Below are 27,830 nucleotides of genomic sequence, written 5' to 3'. Positions count from 1 at the left end.
GAGCTAGCACAGTGTCTGGAATATAACAAGGGCCCAGTAAATATTTGTTAAGTAAGTGTTATTATTAGATAAGACATAGCTGTGACAGAAGTTTAGTCACCAGACTATCTTTATTTATTTGTTTATTTTTTGAGACGGAATCTAGCTCTGTCGCACAGGCTAGAGTGTGGTGGTGCAACCTCGGCTTACTGTAACCTCTGACGCCTGGGTTCAAGAGATTCTCCTGCCTCAACTCCCCAAGCAGCTGAGATTACAGGCGTGTGCCACCACGCTAGGCTAATTTCTTTGTTTTTAGTAGAGACAGGGTTTCACCATGTTGGCCAGGCTGGTCTCCAACTCCTGACTTCAAATGATCCACCTGCCTCAGCTTCCCAAAGTGCTGGAATTACAGGTGTGAGCCACGGCACCCGGCCACCAGGCTCTTTAATATTGCCTGAAAAGTATCATTCCATTAAATGTTGTATAGATGTTCTTAATTTGTGGTTGGTTAATATTAATGTAATATATGTGTAACACATACAACTTTCTTTCTTTCCTTTTTTTTGAGACAGGGTCTCGCTTCGTTGCCCAGGCTGGAGTGCAGTGGCAGTCTCGGTTCACTGCAACCTCCACCTCCCAGGTTCAAGCATTTCTTGTATCTCAGCCACCTAGTAGCTGGGATCGCAGTCGTGCACCATCATGCCCAGCTAATTTTTGTATTTTTTAGTACAGACAGGGTTTTGCCATGTTGTCTAGGCTGGTCTTGAACTCTTGGGCTCATGTGATCCACCTGCCTTGGCCTCCTAAAGTGCTGAGATTACAGGCATGAGCCACCACACCCAGCCACATACAACTTTTTAATCAACAAGGTACAAATGTGGAGAAAGTATAGTATATGCAGTTATTCATGCCATGAGAGAACTTCTACCATGTGGATTACTATTACAGCACACTTTTTTCAAATGCTCTTATGCCTCATAAACTTCAATGCTGTTCTTGCGCCTTATAAATGCAAATCTCAGGGACTGCAAACACCATGTTAATACCAAACAACCCCATTCAGAAGACTATTCATTTTTAACCAGTTTCACAACTATGAGGTCTTTTCTGAACCATTAATATGAAAATATTTCTAGAACAGAAATGATTCCCAGCTGAAATACTGAAGCTATATAAATAATGAAAGCTTTATGGGTTTCTTTATTAATTCCTAAAATGTCTGCTTCTTATGCTTTCTATTTAAGTTATATTTTCAGATGAACAATTCGTTGGAAACAATGTTTTAAATCTACCTTCAATGGCATCAAAAAAATCTCCAATTGATATCTATCTCCTAAAACAATGCAAAATTGTTTCATCAGTAATTCAAAGTAAATAACCCTAAAGTAATATATATTTGACATATATAGGTTTTGAACTTGATTGGCTTTTTAAATAATGTCATGGATTTAATTGTTAAGACAAATTAAGACACACTAGTTAAATAAACTGGGAACAGAGAAAACTGGCCTAAAATTAAAAACTATAGATTAGTGCTTCTCAAACTATAATGTATATATGAATCATAAAGGATCTTATTAAAATGCAGATTCTGGTCCACCACGTCTGCGACTGGGGCCTGAGATTCTGCATTCCTAACAAGTTTCCAGGTGATGGCGATGCTACTGGTCTTCAGATCACACTTAAAGTAGCAAAGCTTTTGGCCAGGAATCTGCAAACTGTAGTCTTTGGGTTAAATCTGGCCTCCTGTTTTAGTAAATGAAGTTTTGTTGGAATACAGCCATGCCCAATCCAGTATATTGTCTATGGCTACTTTTATACTACAAAGGCAGAGTTGAACAGCTACAACAGAGACCTATGTCCACATAGCTGCAAATATTTACTATCTGGCCCTTTACAGAAAAAGTCTGCAGACTCCTGTTATAGATAATACCCAAATGCATGATCCGCATGTGGGAAGTAAGTGAAAGTGCCTTTCATAGTTTTGTAGGATTACATAATTTTCTCTACATTTTCCAGTATAGTATACCAATGGACCCCTTTAATTTTGTTCTGAAACTCAAAGACGATTGGTATTATTTGCCAGACAACTTCCTGCTGCACAAGAAAACCAGAAAGCCTTTTTTTTAGTGATGGAGTCTTGCTCTGTTGCTCAGACTAGAGTGCAGTGGCACAATCTCAGCTCACTGCAACCTCCACCACCCAGGATCAAGAGATCCTCCCACCTCAGCCTCCCGAGTAGCTGGGGACTACAGGCCACCATGCCCGGCTAATTTTTGTATTTTTAGTAGAGACGGGGTTTCACCACATTGGCCGGGCTGGTCCCAAACTCCTGACCTCAAGTGATCCGCCCACCTCAGCCACCTCCTAAGACAGGGTTTTGTCATGTTGGCCAGGCTGGTCTTGAACTCCTGATTTAAAGTGATCTGCCCGCCTCAGCCTCCTGAGTTGGGGTTTCACCACGTTGGCCAGGTTGGTCTTGAACTTCTGACCTCAAGTGATCCACCTGTCTCAGCCTCCTGAGACGGGTTTCACCTCGGCCTCCCGAGGACAGTGGATCATTTGAGATCAGGAGTTCAAGGCCAGCCTGATTACAGGCCTGAGCCACAGTGCCTGGCCAAGAAAGCCATTTTTTATGAAAATAAAAAATGCTGATCAGGAGACTAAAAAAAAAAAAAATCATAAAAAATAAAAATCACAAAAAATAGAAAGATCAGCCAGGTGTGGTGGCTCATGCCTGTAATCTCAGCACTTTGGGAGGCTGAGGTGGGAGAATCACAAGGTCAGGAGCTTGAGACTTGCCTGGCCAACATGGTGAAACCCCATCTCTACCAAAACTACAAAAAATTAGCTGGGCGTGGTGGTGGGTGCCTATAATCCCAGCTACCCAGGAGGATGAGGCAAGAGAATCGCTTGAACCCAGGAAGTGGAGGTTGCAGTGAGCCGAGATTGCACCACTGCACTCCAGTCTGGGCAATAAGAGTGAAACTCTGTCTTGAAAAAAAAAAATTAAAATATTAACAAAGTAAATAAATAAATAAAAAGTCCTGACATAAACATGAAGAATTACTGGTACAGCCCTTAACAATCTCCATAGCCAGCTTATGCCATTACTTACTCTCGTTAAATCCATGCCCAGCTTAAGCTGTGACAAGAGATGTAGGATGACACTACGTTGTTCTTCTACAGCTCCCAGGTCATCTTCTTTGTTGTCACATGTATCCTCTATCTCATCATCTGCATTTATTTCTTCAGGCTCCTTGATGCAAAACAAAGCAAAAGTCTAGTATTTTAGCTACCTATTCATATCCATTGAGGACAAAAATATAAATATCAGATTTGAAGACATTTACATTTGACCTAAGTGAATCTGAGTATGGGCAAAAATCTTTCAGAACTGTAACTATTTGGCCATGGAATAAATTTCCTTCAGAGAGCCCCATTATTGTTGATATTGAACATATTGCAGTTTTGCCATATATATCACATATGAACTATTTTTCTTTTTTGCAGGGAAAATAGAATTTTTCAAAAAGAATGAAGAATGTCTCCTCCAGCCTCCAGAGTCGCTGGGATTACCGGCGTGCACCACCGCATCCAGCTCATTTTTGTGTTTTTAGTAGAGATGGGGTTTCACCATGTTGGCCAGGTTGGTCTCAAGCTCCTGACCTCGAGTGATCCACCCGCCTTGGCCTCTCAAAAGTGCTGGGATTACAGGTGCCCACTACCACGCCCAGTTCCTTAATTGCTTTTTTCTTTTTGAAACAGGGTCTTGCTCTGTTGCCCAGGCTGCAGTACAGTGGTGTTAGCTCACTGCAACCTCCACCTCCTGGGTTCAAGTGAATCTACTGCCTCACCCTCCCAAGTAGCTGAGATTACAGGGACACGCCACGACACCTGGCTAATTTTTGTATTTTTAGTAGAGATTAGGTTTCGCCATGTTGGTCAGGCTGGTCTCAAACTCCTGACCTCAAGTGATCCACCTGCCTTGGCTTCCCAAAGTGCTGGGATTACAGGCATGAGCCACCACACCCAGCCCCTTGTTTTTTATATATATTTATAATCATATATCCTCCTCTCATGTAAAATTTACATGTTTATAATTATACTAAACCTTTTTTCTCAAAAGTCTCTTTCTTCCTAATTTTGCTTCGTGAATGACAATACAATTTTATCTAATCATTTACACTCAAAAACTTGGGACTTGACTTGATCCAACCCTATATCCAGTCAGTCACAAATCCAACTGATTTTTCAATTGAAATGCACATAATCTATTCATTTGTCTTCATGTCTACTTCCATATCCTATTCACATTTTATTCCAAGTCATATCATGTACCAATCTTCTTAAACATAGCACATTCTTCCCCATGATCATGACGCTATTGTCATTAAGACTAAACCCTTCTGCATTATTTTTATGTTATTTGGGGGCACAATTTACACTGCATTCTATGGAGCAGTGCTCCTGGAAGTTTCATTCCACAGAGAACATGAATAATGCCATTTAGAGTTGTAAAATCCAAAAATACTGTGATAATTTCCCATAAGCCAGGTGTTCTACTAAATTCAATTGATCCTCATAAGGATCTTGAAAGTTAGTATTATCCCTACCTTACCGATGAGGAAGTTGAAGCTAAGGGTGGTTAATTAATTGGTTCACATGCTACTGAATGGCATATCCTGGGTTTAAAACTACCAGGCAAGCTTTCTCCTCAATAAACACACATGCCTTAGGATCCTTGCTAGTGTTAGTCCTTCATCTTGAGAGTCCCATTCTCTTCCTCCTCCCTTCAAATCCTGTCTCCTTTCAAAGCTCAATTCCAATCCCACTTTCTCTCCAAAGCATTTCTCATGTACCCCACTCAATATGTCTTCTTCCTTTCTCTGAATACCCCATCCCAATAGCCTACATGGTATCAATTAAGAAAAAAAGTATATTGCTTTATATTATCATCTCATTGTTTCAGTGTATATGTTGTGACTCCAAGCACATTATAAGTCTCTTCAGTGAAAAACCTGTATCTTCCAATTTTTGCTTCTTCTCTAATTCTTAGCATTGGACTTGTCATATACTAAGCTTAATAAATACTTCTTAACTGCTGATTCTACAAATGAGCTAGTCAAACAGCTATAGAGAAAAAGCATTTTATATATTATTGTTTTTTCTTCTCCCCTGCCAACCCTTGCCTGCAATGCCTGCCTTATCAAGCCAACACTTTTGTCAACTTTGGAAGTCCCTGTGCCGTACATTTCTTCTAAGAAGTAATTTACGAATATATAAAGTACCATTAACTATGCATTACTCTTGACTCAGTAATGCTACTTGGTAGTATAACTTTTTTTTTTTTTTTTTGAGACGGAGTCTTGCTCTGTCGCTCAGGCTGGAGTGCAGTGGCGCAATCTCGGCTCACTGCAACCTCTACCTCCTGGGTTCACGCCATTCTCTTGCCTCAGTCTCCCAAGTAGCTGGGACTACAGGTGCCCAACACCATGCCTGGCTAATTTTATATCTATATCTATATCTATATCTATATAGATATAGATATAGATATTTTTTTAGTAGAGATGGGGTTTCACTGTGTTAGCCAGGATGGTCTCGATCTCCTGACCTCGTGATCTGCCCCACCTCGGCCTCCCAAAGTGCTGAGATTACAGGCGTGAGCCACCATGCCCGGCCGCTACTTGGTAATATAACCTAAATTATATTATTATTATAAGATAAGCTAAAAAAAAAAAAAAATAGGAGAAGGCCAGGTGTGCTGGCTCACACCTGTAATCCCAGCACTTTGGGAGGCTGAGGCGGGTGGATCACCTGAGGTCCAGAGTTCGAGACCAGCCTGACCAACATGGAGAAACCCCATCTCTACTAAAAATACAAAATTAGCCGGGCGTGGTGGTGCATGCCTGTAATTCCAGCTACTAGGGAGGTTGAGGCAGGAGAATCACTTGAACCCCGGAGGTGGAGGCTGTGGTGAGCTGAGATCACGCCATTGTACTCCAGCCAGGCAACAAGAGCGAAACTCTGTCAAAAAAAGAAAGAAAGAAAGAAAGAAAACGTTGGAAACAAGATAATAAAGTGTTATTTATAAACTAAAAAAAAAAAAAAACCCCCAAACAATCTAGATATTCAACAATAGGGGCATTAACTCAATAGACTACTTCAATCTTTAATTATACAGACTAGTACAACATAGGAAAATGCTTATCAAGTAAAAATAGCTTAAAATAACAGATGTGAACACAAAAGGCAAAAAAATCAATATGATTTGTTATAGTGGTAGATTATGAATAGAATAAAACCGTCTTCAGCTTCTAAGAAATGTGAAATGAATAATAGTTTATAAAAATATAAACCCTAAGATTCTGTGCTATTTTAAGTAGCGTAATACTTGAAACAACTGGCTTGGTAAAGTGCTTATTATGAAAAAGACTTAAGTTTTAAGATTATAAACTTAATGAATAATGTTAAGATAATGGGTTAAGAAATGTAAGAGATAAACATTGTGCAAATCTCGTAAGCTGTTTCCTAGGAAAAGAAAAACATAAATTTCAATTTTTTAAATATATTTTTATCAAGCAAAAGTAAACTAAAAGTAAGAAGGGCACATAATTTAACCTGGAAAATTCAACAAGTTTAATATCAGAGACCTCTTCAAAAACAGTGCAGTTTAAAATATTTTAGAATCTTCAAGAGTGTTGCTCAGGTGTTAAGTTGATGTGCATGCCCTGACAATGAAAAGAAAACTGACTCTTTTTCAGTGATACCTAATTTTTCACATCAAAACCATATTTTTATATTACCTTACCCTTGCTAATAGTCCAGATTCTGCAACAGGCCGCTCTTCTGGGACTGCCACCGGCTTACTCTGCTCAGTTGCAAAGGGCTGGTCAGCTCCATTTTTATAGTGGTTTGATAAAGATATCTTTGGTTCTAACCACTCGATTGTTGTTCCTGATGAAGTAAGAGAAACCTTTTGCTGAAACTTGCTCATAATCTAGAAAGTTCGGCAGATGTGGATTTTATTTAACAATTTTGTTTCGAGCCTACAAGACTAAAAGCAATTAAACCTGTTAAGAGACCCTGCAAGACAGCCACTTATATCTCATTAGCATGAGCCCGATGATTGGGTATTTTACAACAGAGCAACTTGCAACTTGATATCAGATACTATTTAAAAGAAATCAACCCTGAATAGGACTGAATTCATTCTTGGACAAGTCTGTGAATCACGAAGTATATTTACAACCTAACAGTTGATTTGCTGTCTTTGTCCCTCTACTGCTTAAAAAGTATGCAATTGGGCTTTAGAGAGTCACAGCGACAGGAGGAGTCTGGGACTGTGAAAGAGTAAAATTTGTTTCAATTTGGGATTGAGCCTTATTCTCAGCAACAATTGTCTAACCAATCAAAATAATCCCCTGGATCTAATTTAAGAATTGCAAATACATGTTGTTTTTTGAAATCATTTTTTAAAAGCCCCATACAACTTAAACTGAAAGACTCTTCTACTGAATAAATAATAACTGACCTAGTGAAGACAGTGGTCACATTTGGAGACCTGTCATCTTCTCGGTTAATGATTCAAATGTCTCTTGTTACCCTCAACTAGTTAAACAAAGTGGATTCTATGCCTAATCAATAATGGAAAATGTTCCATTTGATTTCAGAGGCTGATCTAGGTTTCACAGAAACTTGGTTATAGAGTGCTATAATAAGGGATGCTCAGACTACTGCAGCAGAAATGTAGGAGTAGGAAATGTACTTTTTTTTTTTTTTTTTTTTTTTTTTTTTGAGACACAGTCTCGCTCTATTGACCAGGCTGGAGTGCACTGGTACGATCTCAGCTCACTGCAACCTCCATCTCCCAGGTTCAAATGATTCTCCTGCCTCAGCCTCCCAGGTAGCTGGGACTACAGGTGCTCGCCACCACGCCTGGCTAATTGTTGTATTTTTAGTAGAGATGAAGTTTTACCATGTTGGCCAGGCTGGTCTTGAACTCCTGACCTCAGGTGATCTGCCTGCCTTGGCCTCCCAAAGTGTTCGGATTATAGGCGTGAGACACCACGCCCGGCCACAAATGAAATATAGTATTTAATTAAGTACTTACTGAGCATCTAATATCTAGCACTGTGTTACTTGACATACTTTAAAAAAATTAAGCAAGTCTGGGCAATACAGAGAGACTCCATCTCTATAAAAACTAAAAGGAATTAGCCAGCCATGGTGGCGTGTACCTGTAGTCCTAGCTACTCGGGGGCTAAAGCAGGAGAATAGCATGAGCCTGGGAAGTTGAGCTGCAGTGAGCCATGATGGCGCCACTGCACTCTGGCCTGGACAACAGAGTGAGAAAAAATAAAATTTTAAAAAAAAATTGTCTTAAAAATAAGCAAAAATTAAGTAGTATAAACTGGAAATAAACTGTTTCATTTGACTGAGAATTATGATCACCAACACTAGAATTAACCCAAATTTCATAGCTAAGCCTAACTAATCCAACGTTCAACACAGGGATATAGTTAAGTCAATCAAAGTACATTTGTCTCCTCAAAGGAATATAAATACTAAGCAAATTTATCAATAGCATATGATTGGAACACATTTTTGATATAAAGTGAAAAAAGATACAAACATATATTTTCCAATAACAACAGGGCAAAAGAAACAAAAACTGAAAAGAAAAAAGAGAAAATCTGGGAGGGGGAGCATACTAATATATCAACAGTGGTGGTTTCTGGTTGGTAGGACAATGCATATATTTTGTTTCTTCTTTTGACTCTACAGTATTTTCTATAATGAGTATGTTGCTTTATAAGAAGAGAAAATTTATATTGAACTACTTACAATTTCTACAAGCCACGAATTCACGTTCACAACTCACAATTTAGACTCCTCTATCTCTTTGGAATGCCCTTTCCTCTACCTCTCACTCCTAAACTATGGAATGCCCTTTCCTCTACCTCTCACTCCTAAACTAATCGGTCTTTGCAGCTTCTCTGTGCCTTTCTCAGAACTCTTTCTACCAGCCATTCAGCTATTCTCCCACAGTTTGTTCCTTTGGTAGTAGCACCCTATGCATTATCTTTTTTTTCCTTCAGCCAGTCAGCTATTCTCCCACAGTTTATTCCTTTTAGTAGAAGCACCCTACACATTATCATTATCATTTTTAAGATGGATTCTCATTCTTGTCACCCAGGCTGGAGTACAGTGGCGTGATCTTGCTTCACTGCAACCTCCGCCTCCTGGGTTCAAGCGATTCTTCTGCCTCAGCCTCCCGAGTAGCTGGGATTACAGGTGCCTGCCACCACGCTCAGCTAATTTTTGTACTTTTAGTAGAGACAGGGTTTCACCAAGTTAGCCAGGCTGGTCTCAAACTCCTGACCTTAGGTGATCCGCCCGCCTCAGCTGCCCAAAGTGCTGAGATTACAGGCATGAGCCACTGCGCCTGGCCCCTACACATTATTTTATACTTACCATTTACATGTTTCTTCCCTAAGTGGACTATGAATTTTTTAAGAGGAACATACATAACTGGCCTCTCTCAATAGTGCCCTGACCTACCTCTATAATTGCCATTAAAAACAGTTTGTTGGCTGGAATCGTTGAATTTAGGCACACATGAGGATGAGGTCCATCCTATATCCATCTGACTAAGGGAAACTGTCTCCTGAGCAGAGACTCTACCTTTCTAAAATATCTTTCTTTTATGAGTAAGGTGAATTAGTTAAATAAGAGAACAATGAGATGTAAGGTATTAAGTCACAGCCATCACTAGCATTATTAAGTTATTGCTCACACAATGTGATGAGCATCTTATTTACAGAAAGACTCATTTTTGTAGTACCATGCAATAACATTTCCCTAGCACAATTAATTTCAACAAATAGGTATTCTCAAATAGTGAACATATATATACTTTTTTTTTTTTTTTTTTTTTTTTTAATGGGGTCTCATTCTGTCACCCAGGCTGGAGTGCAGTTGTGGGATCATAGCTTACTGCAGCCTTGGACTCCTGGGCTCCAGGGATCCTCCTGCCTCAGCCTCCGAAGTAGCTGAGATTATAGGCATGAGCCACCTTACCTAGCTACACATTATTTTTCAAACTGAACAGTGACTGATAGACTTTTATATACATGAAAATAATGATAGTGGACTAAGTCAAAACTCAAAAAATAATGCAAAGGTTTCTACTTTGGTCAACTGGATGAACAGATGGATAGTGATGCCACCAATTTTAATGGAAATATAGGAGATGCACATTTTGAGTTCAGTTTTTGACATGTTGAGCTTGAGGTCTCTTCAGGAATGTTCAGTGATATTAGACATTAGTCCTAAAATCATTTTAGATTCTGAAAAGGACACAGTCATTAAGGATTTGTATAACAGCAGCAGGATAATTAAAAACCAACAGGCTCTGGTTTTCTTTTCCTTTTTTTAAGATTTTCTGAAATTAGAATTACAACAAATGCAGTCCTTTCCGTGTGTTGGCCTTCATTGTGAAGCCCTACCTTTAATCGACAACTTACCTGAAGGCAATGAGCCCTTCTGATGTGATGCGTGCTGTAACTGGAGAATATGAAAGCAGTCATTTAAGCAGTTCATAGTTGCCATGGAAGTAGCTTTGAGCATTAAGAGATCCTGGTCCAAGGAACTAAGATGGCCAGAAGTAGGAAGGCATTCAATTCGTCTAATTAAATCTCTTTGTTGTCCTTCAGCATGAGACATCATCTAAGGAAAAAACAGTTCTGTGGGTCCTACTCATGATTTCTGTAAAACGTGTATACATACAGTTGCCATTTTAATTACCAGATTCAGCTTCTGAGCCATTTTTAAAGACCCACTAGGCCAGGCACGGTGGCTCACACCTGTTATTCCAGCATTTTGGGAGGCTGAGGTGGGAAGATAACTTGAGCCCAGGAGTTCAAGACCAGCCTAGGCAACATAGAAAGACCCCATCTCTACACAACATTTTAAAAATTAGTCAGGCATGGTGGCACATGCCTGTAGTCCCATCTACTCAGGAGGCTCAAATGGGAGGATCACCTGAGCCCAGGAGGTTGAGGCTGCAGTGAGCCATGATCACGCCACTGAACTGCAGCCTGGGTGAAAGAGTAAAACCCTGTTTCAAAATTAAAAATAAATAAAAAATAAAAGACATAATGGGCCATATTAGGCTTTTTAAAAGTTTGTTTGGCTATTTTCATTTAATGAACATTTAATGGTGCTTATCAATTGGGCAAAAGATTGTTATCTAAGGCAGCTGCAATTTTTCTTTGGAAGCAACAAAATGTAAAAGACCTGGCACTTTTTATTAAGAGTATTCCAGCATTTTGGGAGGCCAAGGTGGGCAGATCACAAGGTCAGGAGATCGAGACCATCCTGGCTAACACGGTGAAACCCTGTCTCTACTAAAAATACAAAAAATTAGTCAAGCATAGTGGCAGGCGCTTGTAGTCTCGGCTACTCGGAGGCTGAGGCAGGAGAATGGCGTGAACCCGGGAGGCAGAGCTGCAGTGAGCCAAGATAGAGCCATTGCATTCCAGCCTGGGTGATAAAGTGAGACTCTGTCTCAAAAAAAAAAAAGAGGCCGGGCGCGGTGGCTCAAGCCTGTAATCCCAGCACTCTGGGAGGCCGAGGCGGGCGGATCACGAGGTCAGGAGATCGAGACCATCCTGGCTAACACGGTGAAACCCCGTCTCTACTAAAAAAAATACAAAAAACTAGCCGGGCGAGGTGGCGGGCGCCTGTAGTCCCAGCTATTCGGGAGGCTGAGGCAGGAGAATGGCGTAAACCCGGGAGGCGGAGCTTGCAGTGAGCTGAGATCCGGCCACTGCACTCCAGCCCGGGCGACAGAGCAAGACTCCGTCTCAAAAAAAAAAAAAAAAAAAGAGTATTAAGCCATCAAGTTATCAGAAAGATTCTAGAAGATCCTTAACAGGAGAATCAAATACTTCCTTCCAAAGTTAAACTAAGTTCCAGTCTGGGCTCTCAACCAGTTACTTTTTATACCTTTGGTCAGACTCAATTTGAATCTACTATGAGTGCATAATGGCTTTCCTGCTTCCTCTTTCCTAACCAAACTTTCTGGTCCTGTTATGCTGATTTTGGACCGAGTACTGGATGCAAGCTTTTCAGTTTAAAAGATTTTAATACACTCTGCTTTTATTAGGAGCATTGTACAGCTTTCCTAACAGAACCAATGGAGTAATAATGATGAGCAAGCCAATTTTTTAGAGGAAAACTGAATTTATTATGCTTAATGACTTTCAGTTGTGAGCAGAAAGTTCTCTAATGGACCATCCTTTGGACACTAGCTTAATTCACATAGAAACTCTACATAGTGGACAGACTCTTTTAGCTTTCAGAGGCTCTGTTCCAGGTGATATTTTTTTCCTTTTTTTGAGATAGGGTCTCACTCTGTCGCCTAGGCTGGAATGCAGTGGTGCAATCATGGCTCACTGCAGCCTTGACCTTCCGACCTCTGAGGCTCTCACCTCAGCCTCCCAGATAGCTGGAACTACAGGTGTGTGCCACCATGCCTGGCTAATTTTTTGTATTATTTTTTAGTAGAGACAGCGTTTTGCCATGATGCCCACGCTGGTCTCAAACTCCTGGGCTCAAGCGATCCACCCACTGTGGCCTCCCAAAGTGCTGGGATTACAGGCGTGAGCCACTGTGCCCAGCCCAGGTGATTTTTGATATGGCTCACCAGGGGGCAAGTGAAAAAGGTGTGCAAAATGATCCTACTAAGCAAATCACTGTGTCATATATGGAATAGTCCCTGAAAACATGTACCATAGTTAAGGATCAAACATTCACCCGTCCCAAAAAAAAAGGTTTCATAAGAGGACAAACTGTATGTAGGTATGATGCTATCTATTAACATATACACATCTATACATGCATATATAGTGTGCTTTGTGTGTGTATAAATGTTTTTGTATACAAATTTAGGAACCAACTCCCACTAATCCAAACTTATGAACAGGTAGAACCACTGTGAAATACAGTGTGGCAATATCTGCTAGACATAAGTAAATATAATTTATGATCCAACAATTACACTCTTAGCTACCTAATCAAGAGATATATACATGCATATGTTCAGCAACTCAGGTCCATCAACACCAGAAGGGATAAAAAATATTATAGCATAAGCATACAGTAAATATTATATAGCAATGAAAAGGAACATTTACACTCAACATCCTAAATAAATCTCAAACACATACTGTGAACTGAAAAGCAGCCATACCCGAAGGAGTACATACTATATGACTCCAGTTTTAGAAGTATCAAAAATAGGCAAAATAAATTTATGGTGTTAAAAGTCAGGATAGTGAGGAAGGGTGTTGTGATGAGGGACATAGAAGTGGCCCTAGGGTGCTCATAACATTTAACTTCTTGATCCAGGAAGTGATTATGCAGAAATTACAAGAGGCACACTTGTAATTTGTGTAGTTTTCTATAGTATGTTATAAGCCAATAAAAGTTTAACAAAGGAAAAAAAAAATCTCAAGACATTCACAGCATAATCAGAAGTCACAATATAAAAATACTTGAAAGAGAAAATAGTATGCTTCTTTGTGTAGAAGGACCAAAAGAGCCACCTGCTAGTATTGGTGGTAGAAGTGGTCTAAGAAAGTAATGTTCTTGGCTAGAAAAAATAAAATTTAAAATATAATTGTATCTTTGGGAGGCCAGGGTGGGAGGGTCACTTGAGGCCAGGAGTTCAAGCCCATCCTGGGGAGCATAGCAAGATGCCATCTCTAGGAAAAAAAAAAAAGGTAAAAATAAGCTGTGTGTGGTGGCGTGTGCCTGTAATCCCAGCTACTTGGGAGGCTGAGGTGGGAGGGGAGGGCTGCTTGAGCTCAAGAGTTGGAGGCTGCAGTGAGCTATGCACTCCAGCCTGGCAACAATGAGACACTGTCTCTCAAAAAAGATACATATATGATATGGTTTGGCTGCAACCCCACCCAAATCTCATCTTGAATTTCCGTGTGTTGTGGGAGAGACCCAGTGGGAGGTAACTGAATCATGGGGCCAGGTCTTTCCCGTGCTGTTCTCATGACAGTGAGTAAGTCTCACGAAATCTGATGGTTGTATAAAGAAGAGTTCCCCTGCACAAGTTCTCTCTTTGCCTGCTGCCATCCATGTAAGACGTGACTTGCTCCTCCTTGACTTCCGCCATGACTGTGAGGCCTCCCCAGCCATGTGGAACTGTAAGTCCATCCAATCTCTTTTTCTGTATAAATTACCCAGTCTTTGGTATGCCTTTATCAGGAGCACGAATATGGACTAATACAGTAAATTGGTACCAGAAGTGGCAAGCTGTTGAAAAGGTACCCGAAAATGTGGAAGCGACTTCGGAACTGGGTAATAGGCAGAGGTTGGAACAGTTTGGAGGGCTCGGAAGAAGACAGGAAAATGTGGGAAAGTTTGGAACTCCCTAGAGACTTGTTGAATGGCTTTGCCCAAAATGCTGATAGCAATATGGACAATAATGTCCAGGCTGAGGTGATCTCAGATGGAATTGAGGAACTTGTTGAAACTGGAGCAAAGGTGACTTGTTAGGTTTTAGCAAAAAGACTGGTGGCATTTTGCCCCTACCCTAGAGATTTGTGAAACTTTGAACTTGACAGAGATGATTTAGGTATCTGGTGGAAGAAATTTCTAAGCAGGAAAGCATTCAAGAGGTAACTTGGGTGTTGTTAAAGGTATTCATTTTTATAAGGGAAGCAGAGCATAAAAGTTCAGAAAATTTGCAGCCTCATGACACAATAGAAAAGAAAATCCCATTTTCTGAGGAGAAATTCAAGCTGGCTGCAGAAATTTGCATAAGCAACTAGGAGCCAAATGTGAACCCCCAAGACAACGGGGAAAATGTCTCCAGGGCATGTCAGAAGTCTTCATGGCAACCCCTCTCATCACAGGCCCGGAGGCCTAGGAGGAAAAAGTGGTTTCATGGGCCGGGCCCAGGGTCCCTATGCTGTGTGCAGCTTAGACGTTTGGTGCCCTGTGTCCCAGGTGCTCCAGCCATGGCTGAAGGAGGTCAACGTAGAGCTCATCTGTGGTCTCACAGGCTTCAGGTGTCTCAGGCCTTGGCAGCTTCCATGTGGTGTTGAGCCTGCTAGTGCACAGAAGTCAAGAATTGGGGTTTGGGAACCTCTGCCTAGATTTCAGAGGATGTATGGAAACACCTGGATGCCCAGGCAGAGGCCTGCTGCAGGAGCGGAGCTGTCATGGAGAACCTCTGCTAGGGTAGTGCGGAAGGGAAATGTGGGGTCAGAGCCGCCACACCGAGTCCCTACTGGGGCACCACTGAGTGGAGCTGTGAGAAGAGGGCCGCTGTCTTCCAAAACTCAGAATGGTAGATCCACTAACAGCCTGTACCATGTGCCTGGAAAAGCCGCAGACACTCAATGCCAGCCCATGAAAGCAGCCGGGAGGGAGGCTATGCCCTGCAAAGCCACAGGGGCAGAGCTGCCCAAGACCATGGGAACCCACCTCTGGTATCAGCGTGACGTGGAGTCAAAGGGGATCATTTTGGAGCTTTAAGATGTGACTGCCCTATTGGATTTTGGATTTGCATGGGGCCTGTAGCCCCTTTGTTTTGGCCTTTTTATCCCATTTGGAATGGTTGTATTTATCCAAGGCCTGTACTCCCATTATATCTAGGAAGTAGCTAACTTGCTTTTGATTTTACAGGCTCATAGGCAGAAGGGACTTGCCTTGTCTCAGATGAGACTTTGGACTGTGGACTTCTGAGTTAATGCTAAAATGAGTTAAGTCTTTGGGGGACTGTTGGGAAGGCATGATTGGTTTTGAAATGCGAGGAGATGAGATTTGGGAGGGGCCAGGGCAGAATGATATGGTTTGGCTGTGTCCCCACCCAAATCTCGTCTTGAATTCCCACATGTTGTAGGAGGGACCCAGTGGGAGGTAACTGAATCATCAGGGTAGGTCTTTCCCATGCTGTTCTCGTGATAGTGAATAAATCTCAGGAGATCTGATGGTTTTATAAAGAGGAGTTCCCCTACACAAGTTTTCTCTCTCTCTCTTTGCCTGCTGTGATCCATGTAAGACGTGACTTGCTCCTCCTTGCCTTCTACCATGATTGTGAGGTCTCTCCAGCCATTTGGAACTGTATGTCCATTAAACCTCTTTTTCTGTATAAATTACCCAGTCTCAGGTATGTCTTTATCAGCAGCGTGAATATGGACTAATACTATATATATATAATATGTACATATTACATATACAAAGTGTGTGTGTGTGTATATATACACACATACACACACATACTTTAAAGCAGACTACAAGATATAAATATAGTAAGATATATATCGATAGTAAGATATATATAGTGTGTGTGTATATATATATGTGTGTGCATATATATATGTGTGTGTGTGTGTGTGTATATATAACTTGCCGAGTCTGCTTTAAAACAAAGTATATAATTATAGCATAAATGTTAAAAGTTGGTAATGGCTCTCTCCAAAACAAATTAGCTAATCAAATCTATTCAAATAAATGGAAAAGTGATTTGTGAAACTGTTTTAGTGATTGTTCCTTGACACTATAAAACCAGGTCCTTTAAAAAAAAAAAGAAAGCTTCAAGAAAGCTGAAACCTCAGTGAACCTGTGTTTTGTAGCTAGAAATGGCAATCGTAGTGATAAGAGTATATCATTCAGGTGGCATATAATTTGCCTGAAAACCAAATTAGAATCGTGATTTTAATTACTTGTGTTTTAAGTTTCTGTCTCACTTACTAGACTGGTCATTTGAGTTACTCCCAGGGCATAGCATAGTACCGGCATGAAGCATGGACTGAAAAAGAAGGGAACTGATAAGTAGTACTATGAAAGAGTAAATAGGAAACAGATGATTTTAATAAAGTAAAGCTTTTGTAATAAATTCATTTTAAAGGACAATATGATACTACTCACAAGAGTTAACTGCTTTTAGGCTGGGTGTGGTGGCTCACGCCTGTAATCCCAGCACTTTGGGAGGCCGAGGCGGGTGGATCACCTTAGGTCAGGGATTCGAAACCATCCTGGCCAACATCAAGAAACCCCGTCTCTACTAAAAAAATACAAAATTAGTAGGGCATGGTGGATGACTGTAGCATGCCTGTAATCCCAGCCATTTGGGAGGGTGAGGCAGGAGAATTGCTTGAACCTGGGAGGCGGAGGTTGCAGTAAGCCGAAATCATGCCATTGTACTCCAGCCTGGGCAACAAGAGCAAAACTCCGTCTCAAAAAAAAAAAAAAAAAGGAGTTAACTGCTTTTACAAACTGCTGCCTAATCTAACACTAAACTTACCCATAGATTTGATTAAAATGTTCCTTTCAAACTCACATCAATTTATATCTTTGCATCACACCCTCCTGGAATTGGATAATTCTAGAACAGTAATTCTCAAAGTGTGCTCTGCAGAGACCCCTGTGAGACTCCTTTCAGACAGTCTGTGAAGTCAAACTATTTTTTATAATAATTCAAAGAAGTTATTTGCTTTTTTTCACTGTGGTGACATCTGCATTAATGACGTAAAAGCAATGGTGGGTAAAACTTCTGGAACAATAGTGAAAAGGCAGTGACACCAAACCCACTAGTGGTCACTATATTCTTTACCTGCCATGTGCTCACAGAAAAAAAAAAAAAAAAGGCAATTTACTTAAGAATGTCTTTGTAAAGCAGTAAAAATCATTAAATTTACTCCATCTTGACTCAAGTACACATTAAAAAAATTCTCTATATAAAAAGTGGGAAGTACATATAAAGCCTTCTGTTGCATACCAATATACAGAGGTTGCCTAGAGAAAAAGCACTTGTGTGACTGACTTGTAAGCTGAATTAGCTGTTTTTTGTTTGTTTGTTTGTTTGTTTCCATGGACTACTATTCTGATGTGAAAGAAAGAAAGAAACTATGGAGATTCAGGTTTGGGGAATGAGTTAGACATTTTCTCAAGATTGAATAAAATGAGGCTATCGAAAAAACAACAATATTTGTTACCAATTACAAAACTTGAGCTGTAAAATGAAAATCAGAATTTCGGACAACCTTATTTGGTATATCTGACAGCCTCCCAATACTTTTCTGATGACACTGGGGATGTTAATAAATGTGAATTTTACTCACTGTATAATAATAAAATGGATCAATATTTGCAAGATCTGCATAACTCTGTAAACTAATATCTCCAAAATGACTAATGAATGCACAGTGTTACAAAATCATGGCTAGGTTAAAGATCCATTCAAAGTGCAGGACAGACCAATGGATTTTCATGTAACAAAATACAAAAAGTTCACTGATAATGTATTAGATTCCACACTGCATCTAACATTTAAGAAACTATCAGTTGTCAAGTTTTGGTATAGTATCAAAGAATAGCCACAATTATCTAAAAAGGCTATTACAATGTTTCTCTTTTTTCCAAACACATTATCTGTGAATGGCGAAATTTTCATCCTGTAGTTCAAGTAAAACAACATACTACAGTAGACTGCATATAGAAACAGATATGAGAATTCTGTTGTGTTCTGTAAGGCCAGACATTGAAGGGACTGCAAAAATGTAAAACAATCCACTCTTTTCAATAATGATTTTGTTTTGGTAAAGATAACTTTGACATAACAATGTTATTTATGCTAACATGTAGTAGGTTTATTTTTATTTTTTTCTTAATTAACAAGTTACTTTAACTCCTGTTTTAATTTCTAATAAGGTAAATATTAATAAATTTAACCCATTTAAAATAAAAGCTGGCCAGGTGCAGTGGTTCATGTCTGTAATCCCAGCACTTTGGGAGGCCAAGGCAGGCAGATCACTTGAGATCAGGAGTTCAAGACCAGTCTGGCCAACGTGGTGAAACCCCATCTCTACTAAAAATGAAAAAATTATCCAGGCGTGGTGGTGGGCGCCTGTAATCCCACCTACTTTGGAGGCTGAGGCAGGAGAATTGCTTGAACCTGGGAGGCAGAGGTTATAGTGAGCCAAGATCACGCTACTGCATTCCAGCCTGAGCAACAAGAGCAAAACTCCATCTCAAATAAATAAATAAATAAATAAAAAGACTAGGAAACAATATGCCTCCAGAGACTAGATTATAATGACTTTATATTAGCAATAAACCAAATTTTAAAGGAAAAATTGGTTCTGGAGGTATTTAATATTTGTCTGAAGGACAAAAAATGATATAAACATTCCAAAAGGACTGTTTTCTCAGAAACAGAATTATTCCATTGGAATATAGAAACATTCCTAACGTAGTTATAATCTTACAGTTTGACTTAATATTACAGTTTGTTGGGTTCTTAAATGCAAAAATACCAACCTAGTGAAGACACAGATGCTCAGCTAATACTTTTTTTTTTTTTGGCATGTGTGGGGGTGAGGGAGTGGCAGTGACACAGGGAGTGCCAAACTGTGGTTACCACCCAAACCCTAGAATAATTTCTAGAGCCATAATTCAAGGAGAGACTGCCATTAAACTATGTCAATTCTGTAAGTTAATGCTGGACCTTCCCAAAGAGGTGGTTGTGAAACTTTAGGGACTCATTCGTTCTACACTCAAGTGCCAGAGTTACATGTTAAATATTAACATGCTATTATAATGATACGAAATGTATATTTAAAGACACATAACATTGGAGTGTGGCAGTATTACCACTGAGCCAGTGAGAACAACAAAACAATCATTAGAGTTGAAAAGAGAAGGGCAGGTTGATTAAAGTCTTCACAACTGAAGAAAAGCTAACAGAGATATGACAATGGTCTTGGACATCAGGTCACAAAGACCCAAGTACAGTCAAGCAGAAGGCCTCTATAGAGATAAAATCTTAAATACAAAACCATCCCTTTTCCTTGAAAATGTGCTATAATACATGACAACTTCAATTATATGCTTTTTGCTTGTTTCTAACTTTTTACTGAAGTATACTGACAGTCTACAAACAGATACATATCACAAGTATATAGGCTTAATGAATTTTGATGAACTAAACATACAAGATAACCAACACCCAGACCAAGACACAGAACATTACCAGCATCCCAGAAGCCCGCCTCAAACTCCCATTGCTAGCCATGACTGAAAAGCTCCAAGAATTTCATGGCTGCCTAGTTTTTAAGGGTTAAGGAATACACTATGACATAAGACTGCCCCTGAATGCTTTTCTTTATTCTGTATCTTGAATCTTAATCATGTTTAATGTTTCCTTCTCCTCCACACTAAATAAAGGTAGAAGTATCTTGGTTTCCTTAAAAGACAAACACCAGCTGGGCATGGTAGTTCACACCTGTAATCCCAGCACTTTGGGAGGCTGAGGTGGGCGGATCACCTGAGGTCAGGTGAGACCAGCTTGGCCAACATGGCAAAACCCCGTTTCTACTAAAAACACAAAAATTAGCTGGGTGTGGTGGCAGGAGCCTGTGGTCCCAGCTGCTTGGGAGGCTGAGGTGGGAGGATCACTTGAACCTGGGAGGCGAAGGTTGCAATGAGCCAAGATCACGCCACTGCACTCCAGTCTGGGTGACAGAGCGAGACTGTCTCAAAAAAAAAAAAAAAAAAAAAAAGACAAACACTGACATTTACCTACAAATGGAATACCATTGTCATGAATACTAAAATTACAGAGTTTTATTAAAAAGAGTCTTTTGTAACTGTTTGTTTATATAACAGAATTAGAAAGCGAATCAAAAGCTACTGTCTGTGTATCTCAAGCATGTTACTTCATCTCTCTACATCAATTTCTTCACCTATAAACACAACCCTAAATACCTTGACAGAGTTACATTCTCCTAGCCTCCTACCTTGAATCATTTGGGTGTGATTTATGATACTGTTTTCACCAATTCACTACATAGATACCTATAAGCTCTACCAAATTTAATTCAGCAAGTAATGTCTGAAATATTTAGAACTTAACAAACTGCATGCTTTACTAACTACAATTATTTGGTACACAGTTTAAAAGAAAGAGAAATGGTGATATAAGGCAACATCAAGGATTTAATGATTCTATATGTTTGAAATGTTCTATGTATATATTTAAAACTTAATATTTAGAACTTAACATAGTGCATGTTCTATTAACTAGAATTATTTGGTATACAGTTTAAAAGAAAGAAATGGTGATATAAGGCAACATCAAGGATTTAATGATTCTATATGTTTGAAATGTTCTATATATATATATCAGTTTCTATATATATATATCAGTTATATATATGTAAGTTTTTTGTTTGTTTTGTTTCAGAGAGAGGTCTCACTATGTTGCCCAGGCCGGTCTCGAACTCCTGGGCTCAGGTGATCCTCCTGTTTCAGCCTCCCCAAGTGCTAGAATTACAGGCATAAGACACCGTGCCCCGCCACTGTTTGTTTTTTTATTTTTTGAGACAGGGATGCACTCTGCTACCCAGGCTGGAGTGCTGTGGCACAATCATAGCTCACTGCAACCTTAAACTCCCGGGCTTAAGGAGTTCTCCCATCTCAGCCACTAGAGTAGCTGGTACTATAGGTGCACACCACCACCACTACCAGCTAAAATTAAAAAAAAAAAATTTTTTTTTTAGAGACAGGGTCTGGCTTTGTTGCCCAGGCTGGTCTCAAACTCCTGGGCTCCAGCAATCCTCCTGCCTTGGCTTCCCAAAGTGCTGAGATTACAGGCTTGAGCCATCATGCCTGGCCTTTATCAGCCTGTTTTGTTAAAGAATCACTTGTTTGGCTATATAGCCTTCCCACTAGGCTTAATTACCCTTTTGACCATAAAATTTACATAAAAGGAGTCTGTACTTTTACTTGAGAATTGAAAGATACAGATTTTTGAAAAATGACCACGTGCCTCGTACGTGACAGACATGAGGAAACTTAGGACACTCTATATAGTCAGGGAATGTTTATGACTTAAAAATTATCTCAGCATACTAGATGGGAAACAATGAAGGCCCTTGAAGACACAAACAGTATTTAAGTTTTTTTGTGACAAAACCAAGCAGGTAAGATCATTTTGTGCATTTTAACTTGACTTTAATTCATACTTACTTCTCTGACTTCCACAAGATGGTCTGGAGGTAAATTAGTTCTTTTGCTCACTGATTGCAGTTTGGAATGTCCAACATTAAAAAAAGAAATAGCATTTTGACTTGGTCTCCTCTGCGATATAGGAGAATTACCACTAGATGCAAGTGAGAAGCTCCGTGACTTCAGAGGAGGATTATTCTGTTAGACAAAGAAAATCATTCCTTTTGTTTTCTTCTTTAATTTAGGATCTCTAACCATCAAATTACCATACACTTAAGACTTACAAGTAAGCAGCGTTTAAAATTAAATTAACTTCAGAATTGACTATGAGAACATTTCCGAAGATGATAAAATCTGAGATACTCAAAGTTTAAGCATTTTACATATCCCAAAGTAAACTGATAATTTATTTAGTAAATTATTTTCCAGTTTTGTCCTGTCAAAAAAATATTCTTTCACATTTAACAAATACTAGAATAACAAAAAGTTTCTAATTTCAGATTTTTAAACACCGTTATTTTTTTACTTCTTTTTCTTTTGGAGACCGAGTCTCACTCTGTCGCCCAGGCTGGACTGCAGTGGCACGACTTGGCTTGCTGCAACCTCCACTTCCCGGGTTCACACCATCCTCCTGCCTCAGCCTCCCGAGTAGCTGGGACACTATAGGTGCCCTCCACCATGCCCGGCTAATTTTTGTATTTTTTTTAGTAGAGACAGGGTTTCACTATGGAGGGCTGGTCACTATGTTAAGACCAGCCACTATGTCAGGCTGGTCTCGAACTCCTGACCTCTTGATCCGCCTGCCTCGGCCTCCCAGAGTGCTGGGATTACAGGCGTGAGCCACTGCGCCTGGCCTTTTTTTTTCTTCTTGAGACTAAGTCTCACTCTGTCGCCCAGGCTTGAGTGCAGTGGCGTGATCTTGGCTCACTGCAACCTCCACTTCATGGATTCATGCGATTCCTCTGCCTCAGCCTCCTGAGTAGCTGGGATTACAGGCATGTACCACCATGCCCAGTTAATTTTTGTATTTTCAGTAGAGACAGGGTTTTGCCATGCTGGCCAGGCTGGTCTTGAACTCCTGATCTCAGGTGATCTGCCCACCTCAGCTTCCTGGAGTGCTGGGATTATAGGCGTGAGCCACTGCACCTGGCCTTAAACACCATGATTAACACAAAAAATGCACTCAGCAATATACTACATTTCGTAATGTAACATGCCAACTACCTTTTGATACAAACTAGTACTTTCTCACTGACAATGACTAGAACCTTACGGTATAAGAAAAGCTGTTGTGCTGGATTTCCTGAAGACTAGGTTTTAGGCCGAAATTACAAACAGTTTTTAAAAATTCACTTCTGGGGGAAACCAACAGGAAGAATGATTTTTAAAAAAATGGTAAAAGACAAGTTATCACCTAGGTATGAAATCCTTTAAATATGATGCCCATATATTACTTTTAGACATCTCTAACCTCAGATTTCAAGTAATGAGACTCTCCTTTCACCTTGAAAAATATTTTTAAAAACACTCCAAAAAAGATATACAAATGACTAACCAATAAGCACATGAAAAGGTGCTCAACATGATTAGTCATTAGGAAAATGAAATCAAAACCACAATAAGATTCCACTTCGTATCCACTAAGATAACCATAATAATTTTTTTAAAGGACAGTAACAAGTATTGGCAAGGATATACAGAAATTAGAACCCTCATATATTGTTGATGGGAATGTAAAAGACTGTGGCTGCTTTGGAAAACAGTTTGGCAGTTCCTCAAAAAGTTAAACATAGAACTATCACATGATCCAGCAATTCTACTCCCAGATAGATACCCTAGAGAAATGAAATCATATGTTCACATAAAAACTTGAACACAAGTGTTCATGGCAGCACTATTCATAATGTCTATAAAATGAAAATAACCCAATGTCCACCAACTGATGGATTAAAAATAGTATATCTATACAATAAAATATTATTCAATCTTAAAAAAGGAATAAAGGAATAAAGTACTGATACATGCAACAACATGGATAAACCTTGAAAACATGCTAAATCAAAGAAGCCAGATGCAACAAACCCCATATTACATGGTTCAAATTTACATAAAATGCCCAGAATAGACAAATCCGTGGAACAGAAAATAGAGTTTGCTAGGGGATTGGGAAGGAGAGAACAGGGAGTGACTGCTAGTGGCTCCAGATTTTTTATGTTTTTGTAGGAGGGATGAAAATGTTCTGAAATTACAAAGTTGCAATGCGGCCAGGTGCAGTGGCTCACACCTGTAATCCCAGCACTTTGGAAGGCCCACGTGGGCGGATCACTTGAGGTCAGGAGTTCGAGGCCAGCCTGGCCAACATGGTGAAACCTGTCTTTACTAAAAGTACAAAAATAAGCTGGGTGTGCTGATGCATGCCTGTAGTCCCAGCTACTTGGGAGGCTGAGATAGGAGAATCACTTGACCCCGGGAGGTGGAGGTTGCAGTGAGACAAGATCACACCACTGCACTCTAGCCTGGGCCACAGAGAAAGACTCTGTCTCAAAAAAAAAAAAAAAAAGAAAGTTTCAATGGTTGAACCACCTTGTGAATATACTAAAAACCACAGAATTATGCATATATACTTTAAAAGGGTGAATTTTACAGTATGTGAATAGTATCTCAATTTTAAAAGGCAAAAAATAAAAAATATTCCTTCCTCATTTTTGTATATTAATACTGTATAAAAATCTACATACCTTTCCAATAGCTTCAGTATGATGTTGTGTACATATCTGAAGTCTGCTAACCCAGTGCTGTCGCTCTTTTGCATCTGTAGCTGTTAAAATAATGTGAAAGTTATTTTATATTTATTTATTTTGGAACACAATCGCCTACAGTATGAAGATCAGATTACTGAAAAGCAGATACTGGTCTTACTCTTACCAGAGCAAACTTCCCTTACTAGAGGGAGGCAGGAAAGAGGCCAAAGCACCAACTTTGTTAGGGAACACAGTAGATGGATATAGCTACTTCATTAAAAAGGATAAATTACATGCAGTGAGGTGAGGATGAGAGACTGACATGTTGTAATTCATAAAAATAGGTTCTTATTTAAAGAAATAACCCCTTTATTAAGTATTTGATGTATAATCAATACTTTCAGATCTGCAGGAGCATGCTCACTTAGGATTACCATTATACTTTGTGTATTTATTAAATAAAAAACTTCTACACACATTAAATTTATCTTAACAGAAGTTATATGTTATTTTAATGAATGACATTATAATAAATCCCAATAATGTACATTAGTTACTGAAAACTGCAAAAAGGGCATGTAAACTAAACCATGTAAAGGGGTGAAATACATTTAAAAAAATCATTTAAAGTCTATGTTTCTAGATTTTCAGTAATCAGAGTTTCACCTACATAGTTTTTTAGAGGGGCCAGTCCTAAACAAACATACATTATTGCACTTGAAAACAGTTATTTATTACAACAGATTTCATAAATTCTCAAAGCAGTTCCAAGGTTCAGAATATTGTATTTACATCACTGATGACAGTAGTTTCTATTTCCAAAGCCCATATGAAAGCATGTAATACACCAACTTCTCAAAAAAAGAAGAAAATCACAATATTAATTCTCATATCTCGGTCATACCTCTGAGTTTATATTGTTCTCCACTGGCGGCGTTTACAGTGAAGGTATGAGAATCCTCATCACTGGGTGATATTACAGCTCCTGCAAGCTGCAAAGTTCCTCTAGGTTTCTGATTTCTAGACTGTTCATTCACAAAGTACTCCAATAGCCCAGCTTCATTGTTTAAAACAAAAAACCTGTAACGATTTTTAAAATCCATAATTTGTAAACATTTTCCCTCAGCAAACTAAAGCAAAGCAAACTTCAATCACTTATACATTTCAGGGTTTTGTTCTTAACAATAAAATCTAAAAGCATTTCAAGAGGTACTTGGAAACACTAGACTGAATTTTCTAGCAGTGAAGACTACTAAAAATTGAATGAGTTAGGCCGGGCGCGGTGGCTCACACCTGTAATCCCAGCACTTTGGGAGGCAGAAGTGAGCAGATCACCTGAGGTCGGGAGTTCAAGATCAGCCCGGCCAACATGGTGAAACCCCATCTCCACTAAAAATACAAAATTACCCAGGCGTGGTGGTGCATGTCTGTAATCCCAGCTACTTGGGAGGCTGAGGCAGGAGAACCCCTTGAACCCAGGAGGCAGAGGTTGCAGTGCACTGAGATAGAGGCCCTGCACTCCAGCCTGGGCAAAAAGACCGAAACTCCGTCTCAAAAAAAAAACTGAATGAGTTTAATAAAAGATATAAACCCTTCAGCTGAGGGAGAGGCATTTATTAAGTAAGAGGCCTATCAGTTAATGCACAAAAGGAAGCAGAGATACCACATCCTTTCAGAGAAAGATTTTTCCCCAGAATTCATTAACAGAGGGTAAACTGCCAGAGGACAAATGGTAGTGAAAATTTTTATTTAAAATTCACTGGAAATAAATCAAAATATGAGCTCTGAGGTTAAGGCAAGATACACTAGGCAAGATATGCGCTGTGATTTAAGATTTAATCAGTGAAATATACAATGAGAATAACAGGGTAAAAAAGACTTCGTGAATGTATCATTAAATAAGTCAAAACTAAAGATTACTTCTCCTGTTTAAAAATGAAAAAGCTGCAATTGGAGATGGTGAAATATAAGGACCTTGAAACTAAATGATGAAATGCTGATACACTCTGGAAAAGAATTTGATGAAATACTGATACACTTAAGAATATTCTGATTTGGTTTTAGATTAACTAGTTTCAAAAATACATTTCAGAAATTCCGATTTAAGTAGTACAATAATTTTTTTTTTTTTTTTTTGAGATGGAGTCATGCTCTGTTGCCCAGGCTGGAGTGTAGTGACACCACTTCAGCTCACTGCAACCTCTACCTCCCAGGTTCAAGCGATTCTCATGCCTCAGCCTCCCAAGTACCTGGGATTACAGGCACCCACCACCATGCCCGGCTAATTTTTGTATTTTTAGTAGAGATAGTTTTGCCATGTTTGCCAGACTGATCTCGAACTCCTGACTTCAGGCAATCTGCCTGCCTTGGCCTCCCAAAGTGCTTGGATTACAGGCATGAGCCACCTCATCTGGCCCCTTTTTAAAAAAGGAATGCTAGGCCGGACACGGTGGCACACACCTGTAATCCCAGCACTTTGGGAGGCCAAGGTGGGTAGACTGCCTGAGCTCAGGAGTTTGAGACCAGCCTGGGCAACACAGTGAAACCCTGTCTCTCCTAAAATACAAAAAACTAGCTGGGTGAGGTGGTGTGCACCTGTAATCCCAGCTACTTGGGAGGCTGAGACAGGAGAATCACTTGAACCCTGGAGGTGGAGGTTGCGGTGAGGTGAGATCGCGCCACTGCACTGTAGCCTAGGTGACAGAGTAAGACTCCATCTCAAAAAAAAAAAAAAAAGTAACTCAAAAAAGGGCTGGATGAGTTGAGATCACTTGAATCCAGGAGTTCGAGACCAGTCTGGGCAACATGGCAAAACCCTATCTCTACAAAAAAAAAAAAAAATACAAAAATTAGCTGTGTGTGGTGGTGCATGCCTGTAGTTCCAGCTACTTAGGAGGTTGGGGCAGGAGGATGATTTGAGCCCAAGGTGGAGGTTACAGTGAGCTGAGATCATGCCACTGTACTCCAGCCTGGGCAACAGAGCAAGACCCTGTCTCAAATAAACTAATAAATTAATTAACATAAAATAAAAATTAACTAAAAAGTTTTAACCTTTTAAAATTCAAGTTGGGTGGC

General features: G+C 39.7%; 1 protein-coding gene and 2 long non-coding RNA genes across 3 annotated transcripts in view; 2 read left to right on the top strand and 1 right to left on the bottom strand.

The window, feature by feature from the left end:
* Positions 1 to 27,830, bottom strand: part of OSBPL11 (oxysterol binding protein like 11) — a 73,221-nt gene that overhangs the window by 27,277 nt on the left and 18,114 nt on the right. The window contains exons 3-8 of the mRNA XM_001114179.5: positions 25,660 to 25,835; positions 24,753 to 24,832; positions 22,036 to 22,212; positions 10,509 to 10,710; positions 6,791 to 6,936; positions 3,098 to 3,238 (exon numbers count right to left, since the gene is read on the bottom strand). Coding sequence (XP_001114179.3) covers positions 3,098 to 3,238; positions 6,791 to 6,936; positions 10,509 to 10,710; positions 22,036 to 22,212; positions 24,753 to 24,832; positions 25,660 to 25,835 — 922 coding nt within the window. The remainder of the gene's footprint in view (positions 1 to 3,097; positions 3,239 to 6,790; positions 6,937 to 10,508; positions 10,711 to 22,035; positions 22,213 to 24,752; positions 24,833 to 25,659; positions 25,836 to 27,830) is intronic.
* Positions 110 to 20,371, top strand: LOC144339376 (uncharacterized). The gene is made up of 2 exons (XR_013414353.1): positions 110 to 305; positions 18,898 to 20,371. It is a non-coding gene; the product is annotated as an uncharacterized LOC144339376 (long non-coding RNA).
* On the top strand, positions 7,743 to 17,454 carry LOC144339375 (uncharacterized). Its single transcript, XR_013414352.1, has 2 exons — positions 7,743 to 9,184; positions 17,230 to 17,454. It is a non-coding gene; the product is annotated as an uncharacterized LOC144339375 (long non-coding RNA).

Source organism: Macaca mulatta, chromosome 2 (assembly GCF_049350105.2).
Source record: "Macaca mulatta isolate MMU2019108-1 chromosome 2, T2T-MMU8v2.0, whole genome shotgun sequence".
Classification (NCBI taxonomy): domain Eukaryota; kingdom Metazoa; phylum Chordata; class Mammalia; order Primates; family Cercopithecidae; genus Macaca; species Macaca mulatta.
The sequence above is the reverse complement of the archived record's forward strand: the minus strand, read 5'-3'. Positions and strand labels throughout refer to the sequence as shown.